Below are 26990 nucleotides of genomic sequence, written 5' to 3'. Positions count from 1 at the left end.
ATACAGAGACAGCTTATTCATTGTTACTGTCAAGCAAGCCCAGAGGTTGATGACTAAAAAAGAACATAAACAACACAGAAAACCCAAGCCTCTTCTTTCAGATTGTTTCCTTTCTTCCTCCCACATGCATCCTTCATGCTGGAGTAAGCATGCCATCAACACAGTTCACCTTGCTCTATAGTTTTAAGGCTTTAATATATTTAAAACTTGAAAACCACTTTAAATTTTCACGTAAAAGTGTAGAAAGAAATCCAAACAATATATGGAAATGCGTGAGCAATCTCGGCTCCACCCAACTGCCGGAGCAGGGAGGGAAGAATGAACACAAAAAGGAGTACAGCTTCAAAAACCAGTTTAATTCTACCAGGGGCTATCACCAATAGAATGCAATATAATTGTACAGCTATTGCACGATAGCATTGCACAGCAGAAACAATGTTACTGGGTGTTTAGTGGTGTATTTTCATACTAACATGTTTGAACTTCTTCAAAAACTAAATTTAATCTCAGTTTCCTACTGTTTGTAATACTTGTTTTGGGAATAATTACATTTCTGTAGTTATAACTTATTCACCGTATTGCTGTAACACTCAGGAGTTATAATCACGGGCAAGAACATATTGTGTTAGATGCTGTAAAAACACAAAACAAAGAAAAGATTGCAGTTTAAACACGTGATGAGCAGGCAGTGAGCAGATAGAGAATGGAGAAGTATAAAGAGATAATGGGACATTAACGATTGCTATGGCAAGGGCAAGATTTGGTGTGCCAGCTTCCAAACCGAGTTACTGGAGACTCCGGAAAATACCTTTTCCCACACCTGAGAGGCAGAATGAAAGAAAACACAGAGCTGTTTATCCAAGAATTTAAGAAGTGGGTGGTAGAAGTTGGTGTCAGGGATTGGTGAGAGTTGTCATCTAAATAATGAATCATAGGTGAGGTAGACAAAGAATGACCTCAAAAACAAATCAAGTACATTATGTGTGAGTGACGGAGAAGGGAGAGCTAGTGAAGAGACATATGGTCAAAATTACTGGCTAGGGAAACGTTCTTTGCACTCGAATTACAGAAAAAAAAAAAGTTTATTTTTACGCATACATGACTGATACACATAAACTCCTAACTCAAATGAAATATACCTTTGGCAGGGGTACATTTATTAAAAAAGAGAAGGGGCTGCATTGGTGGGCAACACCCCGACCTCCACAGCGGGACAACCGCTACCACACTGCGGCGCAACACCCAGAGGTGGGAAAGCTGCTCCTGTTCCTGGCCACAACGGCACACGGAGAGGGCCACAGCTGCGCCAAGGGAATGCCACCGCGGGGACCCTCGGTGGGGATGTGCTGAGCGACGGGGCACGCACCGTGCAGGCGGGTAAAGGGCTGGGCACGGTTCCACACCCTCCAATACTGCCCCTCAAATGCTGGAACTCCGGCACATCTGGCAACGTCGAGCCCTGGATTTTAACAAAGTTAGCTTGGATGGGGAAGAGAGAGGATTTTATGGCACGCAAGCGCCCATTGATGGTTTGACTGCAAAACAGAAGGTTTTTGCTCCTCGCTCACCATGTTTTGATCTGGAATTCAGGGATCATGCCAGCGGCCTGCTTGGACACCACTGACTGAAGACCACACGCTGTATCAAGCGGCCACAGACGTAAGGCAGGTTTGCTGATCCTGCCAAACCCAAGGCTGGCTGGCGTTGGGCGAGCCCAAACCCAGGACAATTGTCCCCAAACCCGCGACAATTGTCAAGTGACATAGCAGCGTAACAAAAATAAGAAAAGCCACCCCGCACCTTACCACCGGCCGTTGCGCTTTACTAAAACCACCCTGCCTTATGCCGGAACAGGCACGCGAGTCGCGGGGGGGCTGCCGGGGCCGGGGGAGCGGCCGGGGGAGCCCTGCGGGGCCGCCGGTGCCGCGCGCGCTCCGCTCCCCTCAGACGGCCGGCCCCGCCCCTGCCTTTGCGCCCGGCTCCAACGGTCGCTCGCGCGCTGACGGCTTGTTTACCTCCTCCGCCGCGCGCGCGACCCCGTCCTACCCGCCCCGCGCCCCGCCGGCCAATCGGGGCCGCCCCCGGCCGCGCGCGCGGGGGCTGGCCCCTCCGAGAAGAAGCCGGGCGAAGGCAACGTCAGCCGGTGGCTCTGATCGGACGGAACTCTGCCGCTGATTGGCCGCAAGACCCGCCCATCTCCACCGAACCCCCGCCTTCCGTTTTACTCGCGCCGCCGAATACACACGGCTCCCCGCCCCTCCGCCTCTCCATCTGTGTGTGTGAGGCGCGGATTTGCTAAGGCCCCTGCTCCTCATCCCTTCCCGCCAGTCAGCGTCGGCCCCGCCTCTTTCCCCACTCACCCGTCTCCAGCCCGGGAAACACCCCCCGCTAGATCTCGGCCAGCCCGGCGCGGCCGCCGTCTCCCATTGGCCCACTGCGCCGCCCATCAGCAGGAGTCCCGTCCTCCCCACACTCCCGCTCGCCCATTGGGTAACCGGGGAAGAGCCGCCGTCCTCTATTCGCTCTCCCCCCTGCCACTCCGCCGAACCGCCCGCCCCTCGCCCGGGGGAGAGTGGGGGGAGGTGTGTGTGTGCTCCGCCCGCCGCCGGCCGGGGCCCCGCCTCCCCGCCTCCCTCCGCCGGGGTCACGTGATGTTTTCGCCGCCGCCGCCGCCGCGCCGGCGGGGCTTCCCTCCGTGAGTGCGAGCGGCCGGAGCGGCGCGGCCCGGCGGCGGGAGGGCGCCCAGGCAGGCAGGCAGGCAGGTACCGCCCGGCAGGCACCGCCCGCTCCCCATGCGCGGCCCGCCGCGGCTGGCGCTTCCCCGCTGAGGGCGGATTCCCCGCTGCCCGTCCCGTACCCCGGGCGCTCCGGACCCTGCCTGCCCCCACCCTCCCCCACCCCCCCAAGATGGCGAGCGGGATGAATGGCCCGAACGGCGGCGGCGGCGGCTGCGAGGAGGAGCCGGGCCCCCGCCACACGGGAGGAGGAGCCGCGCCTCAGCAGGAGCCCGGCGTGGCGGTGGGCGAAGGGGAACCGGCGTCGTCGGGCGATGGCGGGCGCTGCCCGTCCCCTCAGCCCCACCACCTGCTGCTGCTGCTGCGGCGCTCGCCCAGCGCCTCGCTCTGCCCGCCACCGGCGGAGGCCGCCCCCGCGGCGGGCCGGGCCGCCCCCGCCCTGGGCCGCGGCGGGCAGCCCCCCCCCGCTCCGGCCGGCCGCGCCGCCGCCGGGGACGACGTGAGGAAGTGCGGGTACCTGAGGAAGCAGAAGCACGGGCACAAGCGCTACTTCGTCCTGCGGGCCGAAAGCCACCTGGCCCCCGCCCGGCTGGAGTACTACGACAGCGAGAAGAAGTTCAAGAGCAGCCTGCGTGCGGCCGGGGCTGGCGGGGCGGCCTCGCTTTGCTGCCCGCCGCCCAAGCGGGTCATCCCCCTCTACCAGTGCTTCACCGTCAGCCGGCGCGCCGATGCCAAGCACAAGCACATCATCGCCTTGTACACCAAGGATGAGTATTTTGCCATGCTGGCCGAGAACGAGGCCGAGCAGGAGGCCTGGTACCAGGCCATCAGCGAGCTCATGAGCCAGAGTAAGAGGGGTTTCCTTGAGCAGGAGGACCACGCTGATCAGCAGGTGGACGAGGATGATGAGCACTATGGGGCTGCACTGAGGCCTGGCACTGTTTTCAAAGAGGTGTGGCAGGTCAATGTCAAGCCCAAAGGCTTGGGACAAACGAAAAACCTTACCGGGGTGTATAGGTTGTGCCTCTCCAGCAAGGCCATCCACCTCGTCAAGCTGAACTCTGAGGTGCCCTCCGTCCACTTGCAGCTAATGAATATTCGCCGCTGTGGGCACTCAGAGAACTTCTTCTTCATCGAAGTGGGCAGATCTGCCTCCATTGGACCTGGAGAACTCTGGATGCAAGTGGATGATTCGGTGGTTGCCCAGAATATGCATGAGACTTTTCTGGAGACCATGAAAGCTCTAAAGGCCTTTGCAGAGTTCAGGCCCCGAAGCAAGAGCCAGTCCTCTGGTGGTGGTAGTGGTACCAATCCCATCTCCTTCATCACCACCAGGAGGCACTTGGGCAACCTGCCCCCCAGCCAGACGGGCTTGCAGAGGAGGTCTAGAACTGAGAGCGTTGCTGGAGGGACTCCTCCTACCACCAAAAGTAGCAACTCCTATCGCTTCAGAACATCCAGCGAAGGAGAAGGAACCATGACGAGACCTTTTAGGTCAGTGACTGGGAGTCTGATCCACCTGAATACTGCAAGGATGAATTTGGGCCGGCAAGAAGGGAGCGGAAGGTATGTGAGAGCTGCTTTCAGCTCGTCTTACCACACCAGGTCTGCTTCACTGCCCGTTTCTCATTTTCCCTCCACTACAAGTCCCATCAGTGTTTCTTCCAGTAGCGGCCACGGCTCTGCTTCGGACATGTTGACCAGGCCTTCTAGCTCATCTGTTTGTGGTTCCCCAAGCGATGGCGGATTTATCTCCTCCGATGAATATGGCTCCAGCCCTGGAGATTTCAGGTACTTTCGAGTCAGGAGTAATACACCAGATTCCCTGGGAAACACGCCGCCGATCAGGGAGGAGAACTGTCTGAGTGAGTACATGTCCATGAGCAAGCAACAGGCAGATGATAGCTCACGAGATGATTATATGGAGGCTGAAAAGTGTTTCAGGAAAAGAACTTACTCTTTAACAAAACCGACTTCTGTAGCAGTGCAGCAGAAGACGACACAAACTACGACTTTGTTAGATGAAGATTCTGCAGGAAACCATGGACGATTACTTTACTCTGAAACACCAAAATTGAGAGATAACCATGAGTCGGAGTACAATGATGCTAACCTTGATTCTGTATGTAACCAAAGTAGGAGTAGAGCCAGGGATGATGGGTACATGCCAATGATGCCAGGAGTTGCATCTTCTCTGTCCAGCAACAGCGATTATTTGCCAATGACTCCTAAAAGCATGTCTGTTCCAAAACAGATTAACAATTCGTGGTCACCGTCTCAGGTTGACTCCAGAGGATATATGATGATGTTTCCAAAGGCTAGCTCTTCACCTGTACGAAGTCCTTTAACTGGATTTATTTCTAAAGGAAGTAATGAGAAAATCGTAAACAATGAGTATATGGATATGTCACCCGGTAATTCAGCTCCAAAGCACCCCAGTGATTCGAATTATATTCACACCGCTTCCGTTTCCAAAGGTTTCAGTTCCTATTTTTCTTTGCCCCGAAGCTTTAAGGCATTATCAGGACAAAATGGTGACCACAGCGAATACGTTCCAATGTCTTCACCTGGAAAACTCTTGTATGGTGGAGCAGAAAACGTAAAAGGGGTCAACAGTGAGGCTCTGGCTAACGGCATCTCTAAGTCACCAGTGGTGAAAGGTTCAGATGAAGGACTCGTGCAGAACAGGGCTACCAGGCCCACAAGACTCCCCCTGGGTACAAGAGGCAGTAATACTATCCCAAGAATGTATGATCGTACAGTTCCACCTGAGCCAGCGAGTCCCGGTGAATACATAAATATTGATTTTAATGAAAAGGCAAGTAATACACCATATTCCTTATCTGCGGAAGGATCGCCATCATCTCTGGGCTCAAGTAGTGACCACAGACAGTCCCCGCTTTCTGATTATATGAGTGTTGACTTGGATGTACAGTCGCCAAAAGTAGCGAAGGAACTGTCCAACTCTCTAACAGATATTTCAATTTATGCAAGTTCCAGTATTCCTAGAAACCAACCAAATCCTGACTACGCTAGGCTTTCGTTTGGGACGGCTTGTGTTAGCACCGCGAGTAACAGGACTGACGACTACACGGAGATGACGTTCAACATGGCAGCAACACCACCTCGGCCGTTTGCTGCCGAATCCGACGACGGTGTAAAGATGGATAGTCCTTCTTCCATAGTGAATAGACTGTGCATTGTTGATCGATATGCTGGTAGCGGTAGCTTCTCTGTTCCTAGCTCTGAACCTCCTATGGGACCGAAAGTGATTCGAGCCGATCCTCAAGGCCGGAGGAGACACAGTTCTGAAACATTCTCTTCTGCTGGGACTGTGACGACCCCTTCCTCCTTCTTTACTGATAGTAGCAAAAGACACAGCTCTGCCTCATTTGACAACGTTTGGTTAAAACCAGATGAAAACATTTCTGATGGTCAGGAAAGCAAAATGTCCAGGGATACCTCAACTGGATTTCAGAATGGCTTAAACTACATCGCTCTGAATTTACGCGATGATCCTATAAGCTGTGAGGCAAGTACTACAGCGCCAACTTGCCATCTCCAAAATGGTACTTCAGGTTTGGACAGCGGAGCTTACGTAAGCATAGATTTCAGCAGGTCCGATGGTCTGAAGTGTAACGCTGCGAGAAAAGGTGTGTAACTTTAATAGCATTTCCCTTTCATGCTTGCTTAACTGTAGGAATTAGGTTCTCTACTTCATACTAAAATGCGGTCCTGGGAGTGGGGTAAATGTTTTTTATTACTGTAGTACAACCAGGCTCATCGTGGCACAGCATCCTGACTGCTGAGCAAAGACGAGAGCGGACGTGGTCCTTGGCCTACAGTGTTTATGTGACTCTTCTAGGCAGTTAGAGGTGTTATCAAACTGTCATCTGCCTCAGTTTTTTATAAAAGAAATTTGCTAGTATAAACATCAATTGCATTTCATATTGTGAATACTTGTCCTGAGGTTGTGGTAGCCCTTCTTCACTTCTGTTTTGCTCTTTTTCCCTTCTTATAACTAGATGACTCTTCACTTTTTTTGTGTTGTGTGAACTTGATATTTTGTAATTTGTGTCATGTATAGGGAAGGCTGAAAATTGCTAGATTGGGTTTAGACATCAAAATTTGGGGCTCGGATCTGTTTCTTTCAATAAATGTAGGTGAAATGCGTGTCTTAGGGGTTTTCATATGCAAATCTGCCTGCATTTATTTAGTTGAATCTTATGTGAACAGAATGTAGTGTTTTCGCTTGAAGGTTTGATGTGCTCCTTTTGAGATCTGGTCTCCAAAGTATCCTTGCATCGTCCTCCGGAGAAGCCCTGTCCCGGTGGCTGAGCAGGGTGGTGGGGGGCTCCTGCGGCCCATGACATCTACCTTCGCCGTTTAGTAGCGTCCAAGGGCTTAGCTGAGCCGTAACCCTTCCCCTGCTGTGCCGGGGGATCTGCCTTTTGTGGAGCAGGTGAGGAATGCCTGTGGTGTAGAGGAAGAGCAGGCTCTCAGCAGTGCCTTCCCGGTCTGAAACTTGGGAGGGAAGGCTGCTAGCTTTCAAGTGATCAGTGGTCTGACCAAACTTAAGGTAACGCAGTTTGAGGTGGGCATAAAAAATAAGGGTTTTGGGGGTGGGGAGGGAGAAGATGGGAAAGAGGAGGGACGCTCCTATTCATATGTTAAGCTCTTTGCTCTCATGGTGGGAGCAAAAAACAGTAATTAGCTGTTGGTGGTATTATGCATGTCCACTGATGGAACAGGAGTGCTTGTGCAAGCTGCATTGCACTGTAACTTTGGAAGTATAATCCTTATTTTGGTGTTGGTGACCCAGTGAACTCCTTGCACCTTCCCAGACAGAAAACTGTATGTGTTGGGAGTGCTGTTTTCCTCTCCTTACAAATGTATGTGTAGTCAATAATTGATGAGTACTAAGAGGAAATATTTAATCACTGTTGGACGTTGATATTTGTCTACTTCTCTGTCAACAGAGAAAGCAGTAAAAGGGCAGGCTACTGCTGCCTTTTGTATTTTTAATTACAATTTTAAACAGTGGAATGATAGTTTTTTTTTTTTTTTTCTAGTTTCACTTTAAAACTAAGTGTCTAAAGGCAGAAGGTATTGCAGGAGCTTAAAATTATGTAGCCTTTCATAGTGGAAGGTAAAAGCCTGACTCAGCTTGCATGCCATTCGAAGTCTGGCAGCACTGCTTGGGGCTGCTCAGAAATGTGTGGTTTGCCTCAGTGGTTTTTTTCCTCTGCTTTGTTTTGTTGGTTGGAATCAAATTTAGAAGACGTTGAAAGTTGCCAGTCCAAGAAGTGCTTTTTTCCAAAGTTAGTCTTTCAGCACTTCAGAGATTTGTCTGCTAAGTCGAAGGCATGCTGATTGCCGTAGCTGATTGGTGTGTTGGCTTTTTGGAGGGGTTTGGAAAAAAGCACCCCCAAAGACAGCAGAATTCCTACTTGATCTTATTCCCTTCATATGACTAAAACCCCTGTTATAAAGGAAAACTTCTTACAAAATGGAGGAAAAAAAGAGAGATGGTTTCCTTTCAGCTGTACTGTAAATATTACATTTAAAAATATTTTTCAAGAGGTAGTGTGTTAAGAAATTGTATTTGTTAAACATTTTGCTTACTACTGCTACAGCAAAACACCTACAGCCCTGTGCTTGGGGTTTTTCCCTTGTCTATCACAAGTTGTGGAGGGGGGAGAGACTTACAGCTGCTGGTTCTTGCTGTGAATAGAAGTTTTTCTGGGAATGAAACATGAAGTGAGAGAAACTCCGTGCATAAAAACATGGGCACTGGCAGGAAATAAAGCAGGAGAATAGTAAGAGCTTGGGTTGGTTGTTTCTTTCTAGTCCTAAAAAGAAAATTATAAAACAGTGCACCAAAACAAGGCCTAACAGTTTTCTGTAAAGGCAGCATAAAATATTTCTGGTACACAGTAGGAGGGCAGGTGGCGTGTGGACATTGTTTGCTTGTAGGTGGCTCACGGAGGGGTGAGCAGATTTTGGAATAGTCTGGGCTAAAAGTAGCTTGCCAAACTTGAATACAGTGTTGTAAATTCGTGGTGTACATCTGTTTCTTAGTAATGGCTTAAAATTCTTGATTATTTATATTATTTATAGAAGTCTCTATTCTTTAAACAGCTTATCAGTTTCTACTGCAATAAAGGTTTTATTTTAGTATTTTAGAAGTTTTCCTGTAATCCAGAAGAACACTTTCGCATTCCATTTTGAATAGTGAAATAAAGCCTCACTCTTAAACCTCTTATATCCTGAAGAGGTGTAGTGTGCCTATGCGTAATCGATATTTTTAATACTTTTGGAGACTTTTAGCAGAACCAAGTGCTGTCCTTTCTTTCTACATCCCTGTCTTTCGCTCTCTTTGCCTGAGAAATGCTCTGTGCTTAAATCCATTCTTAAGGCAAATATTTAGCAGATGTGTTTACCCTTTACTTCCTCGGAAGGAGCTATCCCCTATTTATTAAATACTATCAAGTAGAGAACTTTCTCTCTTCTCCCTAAACTGCAATTTTACTGGAAGGAAAACACTTCCCAACTTCGGGTTGTTTGCTTTTTTGTTTTGTTTTTGTTTGCTTAAATGGAATATTGTGTTCTGTGACTCAACTGCATTCTCCTAACTGCTGAGGGTGGTAGAGCGATTTCCAATGCATCGCTGCGCCCTCATTGTAATTCCCAAAGTGCTTCTGGTTCAGGTTCACTGATGTGAATCAAACTTTTTTTCTTCTCCCTTCTCCATTCATGATATGGATGGAGGAGGGGGAGGGCACTAAGTTGAAATGGTAAACAGGCCTGACTTGTTATTAAATTTCCAGGTTTAGGCAAAACTGAACTCAGGTTTTATGATGATAAAAAGAATATAAGGTTCTGATTTTTAGCGATTGAAGTTTAAGGAGGTCATTAGCAAAACAGTTTCATCACAAAATTGTTACACAATATTGAAGCAAGCGGTTTGCAGTTTTGATTACATGAATCTGAGTCATGAAATTTTGTGCTAGGAGTACAGAACACCAAAGCTACTTCAAACAGGGCTTAGCTAATGTATACCTTGTTATTGGACCTTGTAGAAACTGAGGAGGATAATGAGAATGGGGCGGTAATAAACTGCATAATGGGTCCTGTATAATACGAGTTTCTTCAGACTTAATTAGAAATATTAAACCTGCAAAGATACCCTGGACTCCAAAAACAAAACAGACTGTTCAGAGTAAATGTAATGTTCAGCTTAATATCAACCCACCTATTTAACACCCACTCTTTAATCTTATCTCTACCTGATATTCTAACACTGTGCTAAGATATTATTTCAGAAGTTCTGTAAAGTGCAGGATTATAATTTAAATGTTCCTCACCTTTTTAATCTCCTCCTGTGCTAGACTGGGTGAGAGTGTTGAGTGCACTCTGGGGAGCTGAGAGGAAGGAAAACAAGTCCAGCTGTAAAGCAAAACTTGTGTTCCAAATTGTCCAGATCCTTTATGGTAACTTGCATACTTCAAATGCAAAATCTGGAAGAATATAATGAACAATATGCACTTTGAGAAATCCAGAAGCTGGAAGTTTTAGCTGTTACTAATATAGTAAGTTACAGTTTATGGGATACCAGGCAAATAACTGCCCCTTTTGGGTTTCAGACTAGTGGTTTTTAAAAGTTTGCTTCAAACTGAGGCTCTTTTGTATCGGCAGAATACTTAAGGCATGGACCCATTAAAAATAACTTGAAGAACCCTACTGAAGCACATCCGAATGCTGCTCTGTATCCTACATCTTTGAAGTAATGCCAGGATAATAACTCTTAACACCCCCTCCCCGCCCCCCAAACTAGACACCCTCACCCCCACCCCCCCACCATTTTAATCTTGGTGTAACAGATGCCACTTTAACAGTCTTGAGTGACTTACAGCTATGCATAAAAACACCCAGGGCACCTTTCTCAAGTAGTATACAAGCTGCTGAAGGCAGAGCAGATTTTTGCCGCGAGGCGTGGGAGTGAGCTAATTATGACATATTTGACCAAGAATCAGTTGGGTTTTACTTGTGCTTGGGTGAGAAAATCTGAGACAAGAATGTTCCCCTGCCGTTGAGAGAGAACGGTTACTTGTAGTCAGTGTTGAAATACTTTTGGAAATGAGCTTTCCTGACTCTCGATCCATAGTTGTGGCTGATGGTCACATATATCTTTTTTGGAAGTCTAAAACTTTCTGCTTGTAGCTGTCTTCTAGGTTGAAGCACCGCTGCAGGACGCGGGGAGCTCTGGGACTAAGCTGGTACTGATTCAAACTGCCTTTTGTTTTTTTTTTAGTAAGTCTTTTGGTGAAATCTCAAATGCATTAGTACCCTTTTCGGCTGGCCTCTAAAACTTCACGTTTTCCCGCCTCCCCTGATGTCTGAGGGCCCCTTGTTCCCCCTGTCGTGTGGGGTGGCAGGTGGGAGCAGCAGAAGGTCTGCAGTTAGTCCCTCCAGCCCAGGATTGCCGGGGTGGTTTGTCACTAGGTATTTCTTAAGGGGTTTTGTATGTCCAGCGGCATGGCGGCAGTAGGTAGAGTTTGGGGTGGTTTTTTTTTTCTCTGCGTATGCTATTTTTTTATGAAAGGATCTTTAATAAGTTTTCTTCATTTTGATTGCTGGGGGGGAGGGTTTATGCCTTGAGGTTTAGCGTGGTACTAAAAAGAGCTTATAGTACTGTGTTGTACCTTGGTGTGTGTGTTTGTGTGCTCTGTTTGTGGATCTGTGGTGCTCCCGAAAACAAGCTGAATGGTGTCCAGTATGTCGATTGAGCAAACAAGTTTGTTTTTCTGATCTGAAGCAGGAAACAAACTCTACAATGTTATTTTAAGTACTGCTGTGATCAAATGTGGCATTCTTCAACCCAAAGGAAAACGGAGTGATAAAACTGAAAAGCAGGTGAGAGAGAGTCAAACTTTCTGGGGCCTGGAGATGTATTATTACTGCTGTGGCATTATGTTATGACTCATCCTTACATGGTATGTGGTGACTTGGCTGGAGAGCTGTCCTATGGCCCACCCTGCAAATTTGCCGTTTGACTTTTTTTCGTGTTTAACTTTTGCATATTACCAACAATCGTATGATCGAGTTGCACTGTTGCCTTACAGGTTAAGGCAGTGACTAGGGGAAAAGGAAGAAGTATGTTCTAGCTTTAATCAAGCCCTGCATCTCCGTAAAGGTCACTCGGCTTAGGGACGGTTACGATTTAGCTGAGAACCTTGATCAACAGGGATTTGTGACATACCTGAGGGCAGTGGGAAGACAAAGGTAAATTAGCCTGACTCATCAAAGGCATTTCAGAGGTGTTGCCGAGTATCTTATCTAAATGATCTTGAACATATAAGTGTTTGGATTTGTGGAGATTTTGCTTCAGGTGTAGCATTACCCCAGGAGCAGCAGTGTAGTAGACTGTTAGCAAGCATTTTCTGCCCTGGCCAAGTCATGAGCTGTATCTTAAGGGGCAAAGGTTGCTTATTTCAAAACATTATTTTCCTGTGAATTTAGCTATATGGTTGGATGCTAACAATTCAGACTACTTGTGTGTGTGCACAGACGTGTGTGTTGCGTGCCAGTGATTTGTGAGTTAAGCATAAGGTCTAATCTTTTTTCATCTTTTGAGAAGAAAGGGTTTTTGAAAGAGATGGCTTATACTGAAATCAATATAGTTAAGATTTGGCTGTAATTCCAAGGTGATGATACAATTTCATGCAACTCAAGAAAACTGGAAACTTTTAAATTACTATGAAAAGGTGAATAGTGCTTGTGTTCACTGCATAGCATATGTATGTTATGAACTTGGATAAATATCAAATTGAATTATTATTTAGGGCATAAAATAGGTAAGAACAGTGTTCCCTTTTTGCTAGGCCATGAAAGGCTCATAAATATGCTACCTACTTGGAGAAAGGTTTCCCTTTTAGCAGAACAGGATTTTGTGGAATGGCTGAGGATATCAGTGTGTCTTTCTTTTTCTGAAAATCATGGGAAATAACACCAAAAGGTGCGCAAGAAAGCTGGTAAAATTTGCCTCTAAATTTATTGAGGCACTAATGAATGATATCCTCCTTCCACAGGGAATAGTGTTATTCTGTTCCCGTACTCGGGCCAGGCCAGCTTGCTTTATTGTTTGTGGCTCTTGCTGAAGAGCCGAATTTGCAGTATAATGTTTTTGACGCTAGATAGCCTAAGCATGAACTATTTTTTTGGGAACTAGTGCTTCTTTTCACACAGATCTTGTAGGCTACCAGGAGTTTGGAGAGTTCTTAGTGACAGCAAAGCAGATGTGTCATTAGGTAAATGAGAACCTATTACATACTGGACCAAGAAAAACTATTAACATGAACCACGTGATACCTTATTTGTATGAAAGCCCTGTTTAAGCTACTGACAGGCATCGGTGTTTCTGTGACTTTTGTGGCACCTTATCGACAATTGAGCTAAAACGGCCAAGACGAACACAGCAAATGGCACAAAAAGTCTTCTTGAGTCTGGGCACCTTTAGTTTCCTGGTCTAAGTCGCCGGAGCCTGTTTGCAGGTGGGTTGGCTGAGGGCATTCTTCAGCACAAGTTGGATGCAGGTAAAACTTCCATCAATACAGATGAAGGAACAAGCTTTAAGTTCTGTAAGTCAAAACCAATCAAGTTTCGTAAGTCTAAGCCAATATAGGTTAGAGGGCCAGAAAGGTACAGTTTGCTGTATGGAATTTGGTTGTATTTTAATTTAGGCTGTTAGAAAAATTTGTAAGCTGTTTTGAGTTTTCAGTATTAACATCACTGTTGAATTAAAACTTTCAGAATATTTGCTTTTTGTTATGTGAGGCACTTCGGGAGGTATTTCCCATCTGTATTTAAACTTTGGGGTGTTTTGTTTTCTGGGAGGGTGGGTGGGATTTTTGTTGTTTTTAGAACAAGTTGTTTTTAAATTGCAGATTGTGCTGAAAAGGAAATCAGTTTGAAATTAGTTGATAAAAAGGAACAGATTTGGTCTTGAAGTCATTCAGACAATATTACGACAGTGAGTCTGTTAATGAAAGCTTGTAGCTCCAGACGTGATCTCTACTCATTGCAGAACCTGAACAGGTAGGCAGGATGGAGGTCCCTGCACCACGCCGCAAATGTAAATGTGTTGGTCCCTGTCCTAAGGAGCTTACAATTTAAAAGGTGAAACTAAAGAGATGGATGAAACTTAATGTGCTGGGGTGGAGAGTAAGATAAAGATCAAGGCTGCTACCATTGGCAGAGTGAAGATAAGAGTCGGCCTTGCAGAGAGATAAAAGGCTGCCTGAGAGCGGTTGCAAGCGAGGAAGCTGGTAGAGGCACTTGGAAGGGTATGCACATGGCAGGGAGCGATGGAAGGTAGCGAGCTATAAATACAGTGGTTGTAATGGTTTAAATGACTTGAAAAGGATGAGGTAAATGTCAGAACACTGGCCAGGATATTAATCTTGGTAAGAGGAATGTGGGCCAACATGTATCTCCAAGTTAGGAGCATGTCCCGGTGTTTATTTCTCCCTTATAGATGTGGAATGTGATGATTTCCAACCCCCTTCTTTTTTCCTTTCTGTAAGTTAGTTTTCCTGCAGCCACGTGACTGATAGACTCCGTGCAAGCTGGGATGCAGGAACGTGTGCTGGAGCACAGGATCACCCTGTGCAGTATCCCTAGGCACTGAATGTCGCATGGACCTGCATCCCCTGTGAGACTTTGCTCCAGAAGCAGCCAGGGTGACAGAGCTGCCGTGGCATTACCGCTGGTTCCTTCTTGTTTTTGCAGGGGTTTTAGGTGGTACCTCTGGGTTTCAGGCAGCCTTCTAGCATTGGGGAAGAAGCAGCAGTGGCTTGGGGGATATATTCACCTTTAGGATTTGTAACCAGTGTGTCAGAGTGTTTGGAGTCCAGCTCTAAACTGGGAGGTCTGGATGGCATCGCTTATCACTGCTGTGGTGCTTTTAGCTGCTTGAAACCAGCCTGCGGGAGCTTGGAGTGCAAAACGGTACCTTTGACAGGAGAAAGTTATTTTATTTCTGTCGGTAGATTAGGTTGACCGGCCACTGTAGTGGTCGCGGGTGAGTCTGGAAATGGTGGCAGCAGTGAGTCTTGATTTGCTGTTGAGGGTGTAAGTGATTGAAATATTAATGTCTGTGTGTTCCACAAGGTAAACACTAAAGCAGAGTTGCATGCTGTTCATTGAAACTTGTCTGCGTGTAGGCACAGTTTAACTCTGCCCTTCGTGAGCTCTGCACTGCTGCTGGAAGCTGGAGGCCCTATCCTCGGCGCTTGTGCCTGTGCTGTGATTTGAGAAGACCTTGCTTCACGCATGCAATGCAATCTGAATCTTTCTTCTTCCTCCCCTGCATAAGCCGGGGTTTTGGGTATCCTAATATTAACGCCGACTCAATAACATAAAAAATTGGTGCATGCCACTGCTGTGTGTGGCAGCAGATAGTGGCTGGTAGCAAAGGGTTTTTTTTTGTGCAGGCATCTATGGGCCTGAGGTATGGCTGAGGAGGGTGTAACTGTTTGGGTATGTGCCCGCGTAGTAACTTTTTGCCTTTGACAGTCACTTACGGCAAAAGCAGTGAAAGAGAAAGGTAGTGCTGAACGCTTTCAGACGTCGATGGCTAAAGTGGTTGGGAAGAGCAAAGGGCTGAATTAGGACAGGTGAAACTTTCTGTAGAAAGGAAGTATCAGGAAAGATGATTTGAAGGGTGGGGAGCTGGGTCATTAGTCATGAGTGACACTGTCCTTTCTCTTAGTTGTGTTCATAAGAATAGTTTTGCTCACTCCAGCTGAAGACCTTTGCTGATGAGCAGGCACCACCCAGCAGAGGATGAGCAGGGCAGGCGTGTATAATACCTCCCCACAAACATACACCCAGGCTCTGATTTTTTTATTGTTGTTTTTTTCCAGCTTGGGGGATTTCCTGAGCCTGATGTAGTTTGTCCGTTTTATAATCCTTTATGTTTCTCTCATCCAAGTACTTTTCCAGTCTGTCTTTGATCCTGAGTAAACTCCTTGTATCCTCAGCAGCCTGTGGTCAGAGTCAGTTACACGCTGCATGCAGACCTCTCTGTCTATTTTGGACCCTGCTCCTTACTGGCTTTGTTTGGCAGCCCCTAGTTTGTGTATTGGAAGAGATAACAAACCCTATCTTTTCTTTCCATGCTGCTTAGGATTGTGTAGATGCCGTATCCTCCTCTGCCGTGCGCTTAGCCAGTGTGCTGTCAGTGGCTTCCTGAGAGGCACACAGCAGGGTCCTGCAGGATAATATTGTTTTTTAAATTTCCTGATAATTCCTATTACTTCTCTGGAGGCTGAAGGGTGCTTGTTACCTGGCTGTTCCTCACCAGGAAACTGTTTCACACCTTTCATGAGTTTTTCTGCACAACTCAAACTCTCCCAGTTATTCCAAGTCCTTTTTGAATGAGGGAACCGGGGCTGTGAGTCCTGTTCAGCGCCGGTATTTGATGTGGCTGTTTCCTTTCCTATTTGTTTCCTGACAATTCTTAATGTCCCGTTTGCGGCAAGAGCACAGGCAGAAAATACATTCCTCCCTGTTGGCGCTTCAGGGCTCCTAACCTTTGTCATGAGAGCAGAGTGAACTGTAGCAGGTGGTATTGTCAGAAGCCACACAAACAGGATTTTTTTTTTGGCTAAAATTTACTCATGTTTTCTGCAGTGTAGGCGATTGGTTTAGTATTGTACTCGCTTGCCATGAGAGTGCTTTTGAAAAAGCAGAACTTAGTTTTCATTCTTCTGCAACATGAAAATCTGAAATTTTGGACTTCTACGTGTTTTTAAGTGGAGAGATGTTAATTTTTAGTATTGTCTCCTATGTTGTAATAGAAGTTTAGTTTAAAAAAAACCCAAACAACCAACCAAAAAAACAAACCCACCCCTCCCCCAAACCCCAACAACTTCTTGTCAAGCTGTTGGTACAGTTCAAGTTGGTGGTAGGGCCCTGCCAAAACTGCATGCAAGTTTCCTAATTCTAGGAATAGTATCGGTAAAAGAGATGAAATCGGGGAGTGTGCATAAGGGCTTCCTAGAAACCACACTATGTTTATTCAAACAGAAAAAGAAGCCACTGTTGCAAAAGATAAGGCATTTCTGCAAAGGGAATAAACATTATCTCAAAGTACGGGAGAGGTTTTTTATCTCATGAAATTGCTAAGCACTAAGAATAGAGGAACCACGTTTTGAATGAACAATTGTGGATAAAAATTGTTTGTAAGAGTAACTTTGTCTTCTAAATTTTAGAAATACAGCTTGAAGAGGGATCTGACTGGGTTGTGTTGTTACCAGTCACTGTGTTCAAATAGTTTGTCCAATGAAAAGGGGGTCATGTAACAGGGTTTTCTAAAACAAATTTTGCCTATTTTTTGCTTGTGGAAAGTCAGTAAAATTGTAGGTACAAAATATATTCATTAGCTCAATTCAAGCATCATTAGTTTGTTGTTGAATGAAGAAGGTATGTGAAATATGTGCTTAATGGTCAGCATGTAGTTTAACACCTTTCCCAAATAGGGATGTCCTCCTGCGTCGGGGCCTTGTTTGGGTTATGCAGGTACAGCAGCTGCCTGTGCAGTGGCCACAGTAAATGCGTCAGGTTTTCTGATCTGTATTTGTAGACTTGGTGTCTGCGTGTGCAAATTAAGAAGAAATTCTGCTTTTCTCAAATAACACCGCTTGCCTCTAGCAAGGGCTAAAGCTATGCCATGAAAATAAGAATTTGAAGGAATGGGACAATGACATAGGATAGTAACTATGTATTTCTTAAGATTTGGGGCAAAAAAGTTTCTCACTAATTTGTGAAGAATGAATTCGGGCAAATTACCTCCCTCCCCCCGACCTGCACGCCGTCCGGAAGGCTTGCGATGGAATACAGTGCAGTCCTCCTGCCCCGTCCCGGTGGGGTGTCAATAAAATGCTTTTGGACACGCACGTTGTGTCCCGAGGTGGTGCTGGGATCTGGTGCTTTCCTGAACAACAGGAGCGTTGTCTGGCTGTGTGCACAAGACAGTCTAGGGCTGTTCTGCTGCTTTTGATCTGCGTAAGATTAATTCCGATTTCCCCTAACCTGAAGTTCAGGAAATGGAGAACTTCAGTAGTGTTCTCCAGAAAGCATTAAGCAGTCTTAATCTTTGACATGGAGATTTTAATCATTTAATTATCTTAAATTAATATCTTCTGTAAGCAAAGCTTTTATCCTTTTAGGAATCAGTTGCAGAATTATGTCAGTAAAAGCCTTTCCTGTAAAAACAGATATTATTTAGGATGGATTTCTTTGAGATAATTAGGATAAGTCTGCTCTGTTCTTAAAACCTCACGGTTTGTTTCAGAGTGGCCTGACTTGTATGACCTTAATAATTCAGATGCAGGAAATGAAGTGTAAATTGGATATATTCTCATCCGATACATTTTCAAATGGAAGACATTGGGTTTGCAGTCTAATGAATTAAAACTAACCTAATTCTCTGCCCCTAATTTTTATAAAACTATAGATGATTTTTGTATGGAGAACTTGCAGAGCACTTTCTCGGCGTGTTCCCGAATTTTAAACAAAACATTTTTGAGCAATGGCATGCTGCCATCCTATATTAAATATTTGCCCTCTTAGTTTCTCTTCTGCCCTTGTGATCCTTTTCCTCAGATTGTTTGTTCCTCAGAATGATTGGGACAGCTGTGTGTAGTTTTATAATCTGATCCCATCTTCAACTGATGAATTTAAATAGAATTGTGTAATGAAGAGAACATTAACTTTCTAAACTTTGCTTATGTATTTTTGAGAGGTGATCAGTGAAAATGTTTGGATGCCTTCTGGACTCGTTTTCCATATTAAACGTTCATAGGAAGCTGAATTTATATTGTTGTCAATATTCTGAATCAGTAGAGCTCAATTTTGAATAAAGGCTGAAGCTTTTGTGTAGAATCTGTTAATCGAGCTGAAGTTTGAATAAACAGAAAAGCCCAGCGTAGGGTGTTGTGAAAACTACATAGAATAGTGTATTTCTAGGCTGCTTCAGAAGTGCTGAGGTGGTTTTGAGCTCAGGTTTTTGCTGCTTGTTTTGTTGTAAATAATCAGTTATCAGAGATTTTTTTTTTTTGGTAGACGGAGCAGATTTTCTTGGAAGAGCTCGTGACACTCCAGGAACAGCAGTGTGTTTACACTGCGAGTGAAAGTTATCTTCAAACTTGCCGTATCTGATCTGGCCACTGGGTTTTATTTGGTGGCATTTAAGTTTTGAGAACGCCAAGGGACCGATGGGCCACTTTGAGCATTGTTCCTCTCTTCCCAGCTAGTTCGTATCTCATCATTTGTTTTCCTTCTAGAAAAGCTGTTTCATCCATTTCTCTGACAGCTTCCCGTAGTGCTCAGTCAGTGCTGAGTCAAACACGTTTATACGGTATCCGTAACGAAATGCTAATCTGGTTTGTATTGCTGCTCAGCAATTCTTGTATTTGCACTAATAACATGGAAAACTGTTGGCTGATGAATCTGCCGTTATGAAGACTGAAATAAGATCATCCAGCTTCACGGAAGCTGTGTTGTTTTCTCTGAGCACTTCACATCCTCCCTAGGTTTGCCTTCCCCTACCAACTAGTCAAAAGATGAAGCACATCAGGTGTGGGAGAGAGGAGCCACCAAGGAGCTTAACGCGTGAGCACTCCTGCAACCTCGCTAAATAAGCCCACGTCACTTCCTAAGGATCCTTCTGGCGAGGAACCCCAGAGGCGGAAATCCACAAAACAGCTCTGGGTAGCAGCAGCACAGCAGACATCGGCCTTGTTCTCGCTTCCGTTGTACCGCTTTGACTAATAACTTCCCTCGTGGTGTATGTGCACGCGCGGTGCTCTCGCACGGCTGGGTACAGCTGCCCCTGCACAAGCACACCAGTGCTCTGTTGACACCGAGGTTCCGGCTCGCTCCCTGCAGGCAGCTGTAGCACTGCGACGTGAGATGCGGTTCGGCGCGTGGCTCGGCGCAGATCTGCCTGCTGGGGGGAGTGGCGGGGAGCTACATCAGCTGGAGCTCTTACACCTTCACGGTTCGGGAATCAGTGTCAGGGCTTGTCACTGCGACTGCACAAACTGTCCCTGGCTCTGCCGGAGACCCCGCTCGCCCCAGGACGCAGACGCCGCTGGTCGTGACATGGGATTTCTTTGGTGCCTGGAGGTTGGTGGTGGGTGGCTGGTGGGCCTTCCTGCACACGCTTTGTGGGAGGGGTCTTGCAAGGCCCCAGCCTTGCTTAGATTTCAGAGGGAATTTTGTTTTAATGTGGTCAAGTTTCAGGAGTTTCCTTTTTGCCTTTCCTGTCTGATACGGATACATACTTTCAAATACATACATACACACATATATCAATTTATATCTATCTATCTATCTCTACGTATCTGTATCTATCTATCTCTGTATCCCAAAAAAGAGCTGGTGAGTCAGGGCATCAGCCAGCTGTACTGCTCCAACTGCAGTATTGAAATATTGACATTTTCAGCCTTAACAAGGGGATTAGAGAAGTGGTGACAACCAATAACTCCATCTCAGAAAGACTTTTTGTGAGACTGTTATCAGCTTGTAGGTAATGTTTGTTAAATTCCCGTATGCTTATTTATAGTTCCCACAACTCTCTTTTAGCTGAAAAATGAAGAGGAAACATGCTGAAGTATAGTTTATACTCATGGGGAGAAGGGGGGGGCGAACTAATGAGATCTTGTTTAACAAGCACAGAGTTTCAGGAAGGGGGGATGCTGCAAGGAGGTCCCGAGCTTGCCTTTATGCTGGTGTAAAACTCTGGATTTCAGCCAGGATATCCAGGAAATTCATAGGCTGTAGCGAAGCTCAGCTGAGGATACTTTCGTCTGGTTTCTTATAAATTAACCTGCGTTAGCTGGGCTCTGATGAGAGTTACCTGGTGAGCCTGCTTTAGAACTGGCTGTAGTGCTGCCTTCTGAGTTATGCCAAACTTGTTTGAAGAATCAAATGTGTGAGTTAAACAGGGCTTTTTTTTTTGCTCTTCCCCTTCCCCTCCAAGAACCTTAAATGTAATTTGGCAAAAGTTTATGAAAGTTTTCAGAAAGTTTTAGCTATAAATACTGAGTTCTGCCACATGAGATTGATTCAAATGACTGGGCCTTTGCTCTTCAAAATGTTTTGGGGATATGCTTGGAGAGATTAGAATAACTTGTCCAACGGCTTTCAGGTGTGCCTTGTGTATTAGGCGTGGAGGAAAAATGCCCTGACAAAAGCAGAGACAGTTTTTGAAGTTCCTTTTATGTAAGCTTACAGGTCCGCAGCAAGGAAGGGGTGGGGGGATGCTGGTAAATGTTAATTTTTTTCTGAATATAAGTTTAATATATAGAAGCTTTAACTGTTTTAATGTTTGACTTGCATGCGTCGTTGAGGTGTGATTCATTGCAAGCTGTGGTGCACATTTTCATCCTTTGGTCCTACAACAAAATAATACTTTTCTAAAGAGGAAAACTATTTTAAAAAATAATAGCTTCACTTGGCCTTTGTGAAAACAAAGCCATCGCTAACCACATCACGCTCTGTGTGTAACAAGCAATAGCTTTTTGTAGTGATCTTATGATGTCTGTGAAATAATACAAATGGAGATTCTTGAGTTGCGGGTGTATTTTGGCTGTCTTTTCCTTGAATTGTGGAAAATAAAGTTACTGTATTTTTGAAATCACTATGTTTTTGAAAAAATGAAACTCGGCATCCCAGACCTTCGTGTGGGTTGTGTGGGGGGGGCAAAAAAGGAGTTTCCTCTGAAGCTGAAGGACCCCTCTGTACTCCTGCGCTGCTTCCAGCCCTGCCATGGTCTTTGCTTCTCTGCCTCTCGAGCAGCGGGCAGCCTTTGCCGAGAGCTGGGGCTGTCCCAGCTGTGGCGGTAGGGGCAGGGCTGCTCCGTGCAGCTCTTCTGGGCTTTGGTCTTTTTTTCTTTTCTTCCCTTTCTTTTTCTTTTGAAGGGACAGTGGTTTTAGCTGGACGGAAATGAGAACTTCTTTCACTTAGGGTGGAGTTTGCATGTGCATACTTTATGATTAGTTATGTAAGTAAACATACAGGTTTGCATTATTATACATAATGCTTTCTTGTTCTTTAGATGGTCACATTTTCTTTAGCGTATTCCTGTGGTGGAGGCAGTGAAGCACTATGCTTTCTTTAGCAATGAGATTTAACTGATTTCTTTGTGGCCCTGCAGAAGGGCTTGGGCAGAATTAAGCTCCAGAACCCCTTCTTCCATTCCAGCGGGCCATGGTGCCATCGCCATGCTTCGTAACGAAGTATTAACCCGTGTTGCAGCTCTTCTCGACGGCAGCAGGCTCTCCCAGAGCAGCGGGAGAGCTCGTACTATGTCGCTTCGAGGGGAAAAAGTAGACTACCTTTCTGTATGTGATGTTTTCTGAATGCTAAATCTCTCAGGCTAGCTGTTGTTTCTCAATGAGAGCAACCTGCTGTTGCCTTTTGCCCTGTAAGGCCAGGAACCAGACCCCACAGACGCGTACCTTGATCCTGGCAGAGAAGGTGACCAAAGCCACCTGGCTGGCAGTGCCCTCGGTCTTGGCCGAGAGGACAGTCCGTCAGGGCTGGCAGACGGCGTAACCCGATGGTTTGGCCGATAGTACCCCTCCAGACTGGAAATTAGTGGTCACACAGGCTCTGTTGGGAGCGGAAGGGGTTTTGCAATGAGCAGAAAAGTGACTTTTTGTACATGCCTCAATTTCTGTTCACACAGCAGCAAAAAGCGTTCACATCCCCTTCGTCAGATTTTTCCGTGGCGGGAGCCCTTTGAGCCGCTCTCACCTTGGCACGTGCGCGGCTCATTGCAGAGCTGGCGCTCTGCATCGAGGTCACCCCCTCTCCTGTTTCCATTTCTGCCTTGTCACCCAACTGTGTCTTCTTGTAATACATGATTATATATTTTCCCCCTCATCTTACCGAGCACTTTGTGTTTTGCCCTTCCCAGTCGGTTTGAAGCCGCTGGTTTTTGCTGGCGGCAGCGAAGGTTGCCGTCTGCCACCACTACGCGCTTTTGCACCGCGTGTTGCCTTTTAGTGAGTCTTCCTTGAAGAAGGGAAAACTATACTCTGAGGTGTTTCATATCGTAACTAAATTAAGCTTTTTCCTGAAAAGTTGAGGGCAGGGCACGCAGCTGTCATGACGTGCCACTCCTTGTTTGGAGCTGGGGTTGCAGGGAGTGTTTATATTGCAGCTCTGTACCTGCTGTGAATGGGAGTGTTCGCCACAACCGTAATTACATCTGGGTGAACAGAACTGCTCCGCGTTCCTCCTGCGCTGCGTGCTTAGTAATAGCCTCCGCTGTGCGCATCGCCCGTCGCACCGAGGGGATCGAGAGCTCGTTAAATGAAATATTGATAGCGAAATAGGTGGTGGGGAGCTGCAAGTTTGATGCTTCCCACGGCGCGTGGGCTGGCAGTGCGGTGCTGGCGATGGTCCGAGCTCCGGTCCAGCGCACACGTGTCGGCTCTGTGGCTGCAGCGGCTCTTCGGGGCTTGCTTCAGACTTCAGAGTTCTTCCTGATGGCTCAGGGTTTCTGAGCGTGGTATCGTCTGGTGCTGCCCCCTCCCTCCGTGAGGGACCAGTGTTCTGCATTCAGCAGCTGTCACTTCTGCAATGGATAAGCTCCCTGCATTCTCCTCGCTAGAAAACATTTTCTTCCAATATAACTTGCATTTAAAATGTCACTGACTCTTTTTTTTTTTTTTTTTACCCCCCCTCCTTTCTAGACTGACTGCATTGCCATGGAAACCATTGTTGGAAGAGAAGACTTTTCTGCTGGTAACTCCAGAAACTGTGTGGTGCTTTTGGAAGCAAAGCTCAGCTCCAGCCGGCTACTTTCATTTCCACCAGCACGGACATAGACACACATCCTTTTAATTAATTTTTTCATAGACATCAGCTCTCTACAGTTGAATTAATTTGAATTGAGATTTTTTTTCATAGCTGTGCTTTGGTGATGGAATTTGGTCTTTCATGTCCTATCTATTTGGGAGGCAGTGTGAATGCTAATAGGAGATCCCTGTATGCCCCTTTCTTCCTCCTGCCTCTCCCGTTAATTTCTTTCTTTAATTTATATTCTGAGAAGTCAAAGCTGGTTTCTGATTGTCTGTTTAACATGGGTTTTGCTTCTCTGGTACATTAACAAGTGGTTAGCTTAAAACATGTATTGTTTAGAAATATTTTGGCCGTTCAGGATTTTTTCAGGTGGCTGGGCGGAAGGAGGGAGGGAGCGGTGCACGTGAGCTTGGGGGGTGAACCTGGGGACTGAACTGGTCCGAGGAGGAGGCACCTCTTCTGCCTCTATTTTTTTTTTTTTTTTTTAAGGTTTTGCTTTTATGGTACAAGAGGTATTTCTTGATCATAGGCTAGAATATTTAAAATCAAATGTCTGTCAGAGCTTAAACCAATTTTGTTTTTGTTTTTTTTCTCAGAGTTTTGGTATGTACAAAGTAGGATTAACGGGCTGGTTGTCTTGTAGATTGTTTTTGTTCTTACCCTCCAGATACTTGTTTATAAATATGAATTGTGTAAAATGAGGTTTTTGTTCATGCATTCAAATGGAGAACTGCAGAGTCGTATCCAGCGTTTGTGACTTCTGCATTATATTTGTCAGCTGTAGCTTTTTAAAGGGAAACCACCCTGATTGATCTTACTTTCAACCAAAGCCCCATTTTTAATTTGGGACTATTTTTGTTCTTTCTTCCTGGCCTAATGGGAGGAAAAAAGTAAAACGTTGGCTCATCGATTGTCTTTATCCCACTTACAGAAACACGAACAATGAGTATTTGATGTTTTTAAAATAAGCCCTGATTTTTCTGCAATTTAAGTGCTTCACTCTTGTACTGAATTTTTTTTTTTTGGTTGAAATGAATTTAGGTTTTTAACACTGCTATGAACTTAAAGAGCATGACACTAGTCGTTGGTACATGCAATGTATAATACAAGGCACTGACGATTAATAAAGGGTTTAGAAGTGGTACACAAATCCTCATGCTGTACTGCACCACACAGCTGGTAATCCTCTACCTTGTATATTGTACAACTGATTTGTCAGGCTGCCTCACCTCTAACATACAACCTTGAAATTGCTAGTACAGTTTATATAACAAATTAGACACTGTCAACCTTGATTGCTTGGTGATGTGTACCCAAATCTATTTTTGAGTATTAAAACATACATGTCACTAAAATACGAAGATTTTTTTTTGGAAACACGGTACCGGTCAGTTTACGCAGTGTCTGGCGACAGGAAACACTGTTGGTACAGGGTTCAAAAGCACAGATCTGTTTCTGATTCTGAAAGAGAAGATTTAAGTTGGTACAGTTACTTGTTGCTGCTAAACATACACTAATTAAAACCACGACCACTCTTACAGACCATGATACTGTCTTGCCATATAGCTTTTGTTTGGTCTCGTAAATTACTAATGCAATACGTAGACAGCTTTTTATAAAGCTTTACATCTTTTCTAAGAAATCAAAATTTGGATGAAGATAGTTCTAAACACTTAATGTGAAAGGAAAAGGTTGTTTTGAAGAAATTTGTTACACACTTATTTCATATTAGATCCCTGAGGCTGCCATTGTACAATATACAGCACTGATTTCATAAATGCTGAATAAGTAAGTAAATGGGTAACCTCAAGTATAGTGGTACAAATACTAATAGGTACGGCATAATAAATATGCAATCTTTTTGAATCTCTTAGTTTACAGCAACTAATTTATTCAGTATTGTGCTGGAAGAACATTTTCAGATGATGTAAAACATATCACTATATATACTACCTTCCAGCTACCCGTTTATGCTGCTGTATAGTACAAAAATACCAATGATAGAACAATGTTTGTCCTGTAAATTTAATTTGATATTGGACAGTTATTGTCTGTACAAACTAAAACATATATGGTTGAAACTGTTCATTATATTTGCTATTTCTGCTTCACAGATCTGTTTTAAAGTTGAGCTGATTGATCTGGCTTTGTCTTCCATTGTAAATATTGTTATGTTGTTTTCTTTGTAAAACACATCGCGTTTGCGGTTTTGGGAGACTGGCTTGAAGCTCTGTATAGTGTTTATATTTATCTGACTTGGCTTTCCATAGAGCTACTTGCAGTAAATACGTGTTCATGTAGTTCTGTGTCTGGGTTTTATTTTTAAACAAACTTCTGGTTTTTTTTTTTTCCCCTGTCAGAAGTGCATTTCCTCCTGCTGCAGCTGCTTTCTCCCTTGAGTGGTTTTGTCATCCTGTGTCCCTGAAGATTCGGAGAAGCTTTTAGCGTGTTTCAGGGGAGCGATTCCCAGCCTGTCCAATTTTCTCTGCCACTTAGTGTAAAAGGTAGCACAGAGCGAAACACCCAGAAGTTTTCTTTGCCAGAGATTCATAGTGCTGGTGAACAACTCGGTTTCTGAATGAAAAAACCAAAACCCAACAGTGCCTGATACTTTGTTTTTCCGCTTTAAATGCAGAGGGCTGTGGCAATTTTTGTCTGTACCTTTGTCCGTGACTGGGTACGGAAGTTTCATGATTGAAAAGTACTAGTCCTAGAAGGAATTTGTAGCAGTCTGCTATCAAATGGGCTCCTGTCTTTAGGGGAGAAGGGAACAAGTACAGCTTGCTGTTGTAAGTTTTGCAGTAATACTTTGGTCTGATACGTGTTAAATAAGGTCTCGGTACGTAAAACCAAAAGCCACGCAGATAATCTCATACTTCCAGGTAATGCACCCACTTGTAAACACAACCGAACTGAACATATCAGCGAAATGTAATGCCTGTTCAAGCTCCCTGCTGACACGAGGGATATGTCGATAATTCTGCATAGAAAGAGATTTTCTCCCTAGATGTGAGTGTAGATGATCTCCATAAATGTGGGTGATTACTGTGAGATGTCTTGCGTGAGACCTTTCTTCCTTAAAAATACCTGCTTTAATTCTTATCCCGTTACTCAGAACAGTGCATTAAAACAACTCCCTGTAAAAGTGAAGTTTGTTGTAAGAATAGGCTTTTCCTCAAATAAACCAGCTCCCTTACTCAGGGCCTCATTTTATAGCATGCAGCCTGTATTGGGAAGAAAAAAAGAAAACAGCGCTGCTCATACATGGCAGGAGCGGCCCTACCAGCAGTAAACAAACAGTGAAAATTATCCAAACACTGTCAAGACTGTTGCAACAGGCTCAAATAACTGCTTTAAGGGACCTTTGACTGGATC

The 26990-nt window shown here is 45.2% G+C and overlaps 1 protein-coding gene and 1 long non-coding RNA gene across 2 annotated transcripts; one reads left to right on the top strand and one right to left on the bottom strand.

The window, feature by feature from the left end:
• Positions 1 to 335: 335 nt before the first annotated feature.
• Positions 336 to 1973, bottom strand: LOC142063443 (uncharacterized). Its single transcript, XR_012662766.1, has 2 exons — positions 1569 to 1973; positions 336 to 1459 (listed from the first exon to the last, which is right to left on the bottom strand). It is a non-coding gene; the product is annotated as an uncharacterized LOC142063443 (long non-coding RNA).
• A 783-nt stretch (positions 1974 to 2756) lies between these two features.
• Positions 2757 to 25915, top strand: IRS4 (insulin receptor substrate 4). The gene is made up of 2 exons (XM_075107212.1): positions 2757 to 6388; positions 23507 to 25915. The coding sequence occupies exons 1-2, from the start codon at positions 2908 to 2910 to the stop codon at positions 23509 to 23511; spliced, it is 3486 nt and encodes a 1161-aa protein (XP_074963313.1). The 5' UTR covers positions 2757 to 2907; the 3' UTR covers positions 23512 to 25915.
• The last annotated feature ends 1075 nt before the right edge of the window (positions 25916 to 26990 follow it).

This window comes from Phalacrocorax aristotelis, chromosome 11 (assembly GCF_949628215.1).
Source record: "Phalacrocorax aristotelis chromosome 11, bGulAri2.1, whole genome shotgun sequence".
NCBI lineage: Eukaryota > Metazoa > Chordata > Aves > Suliformes > Phalacrocoracidae > Phalacrocorax > Phalacrocorax aristotelis.
This window is presented reverse-complemented; position numbering and strand designations above follow the sequence as displayed.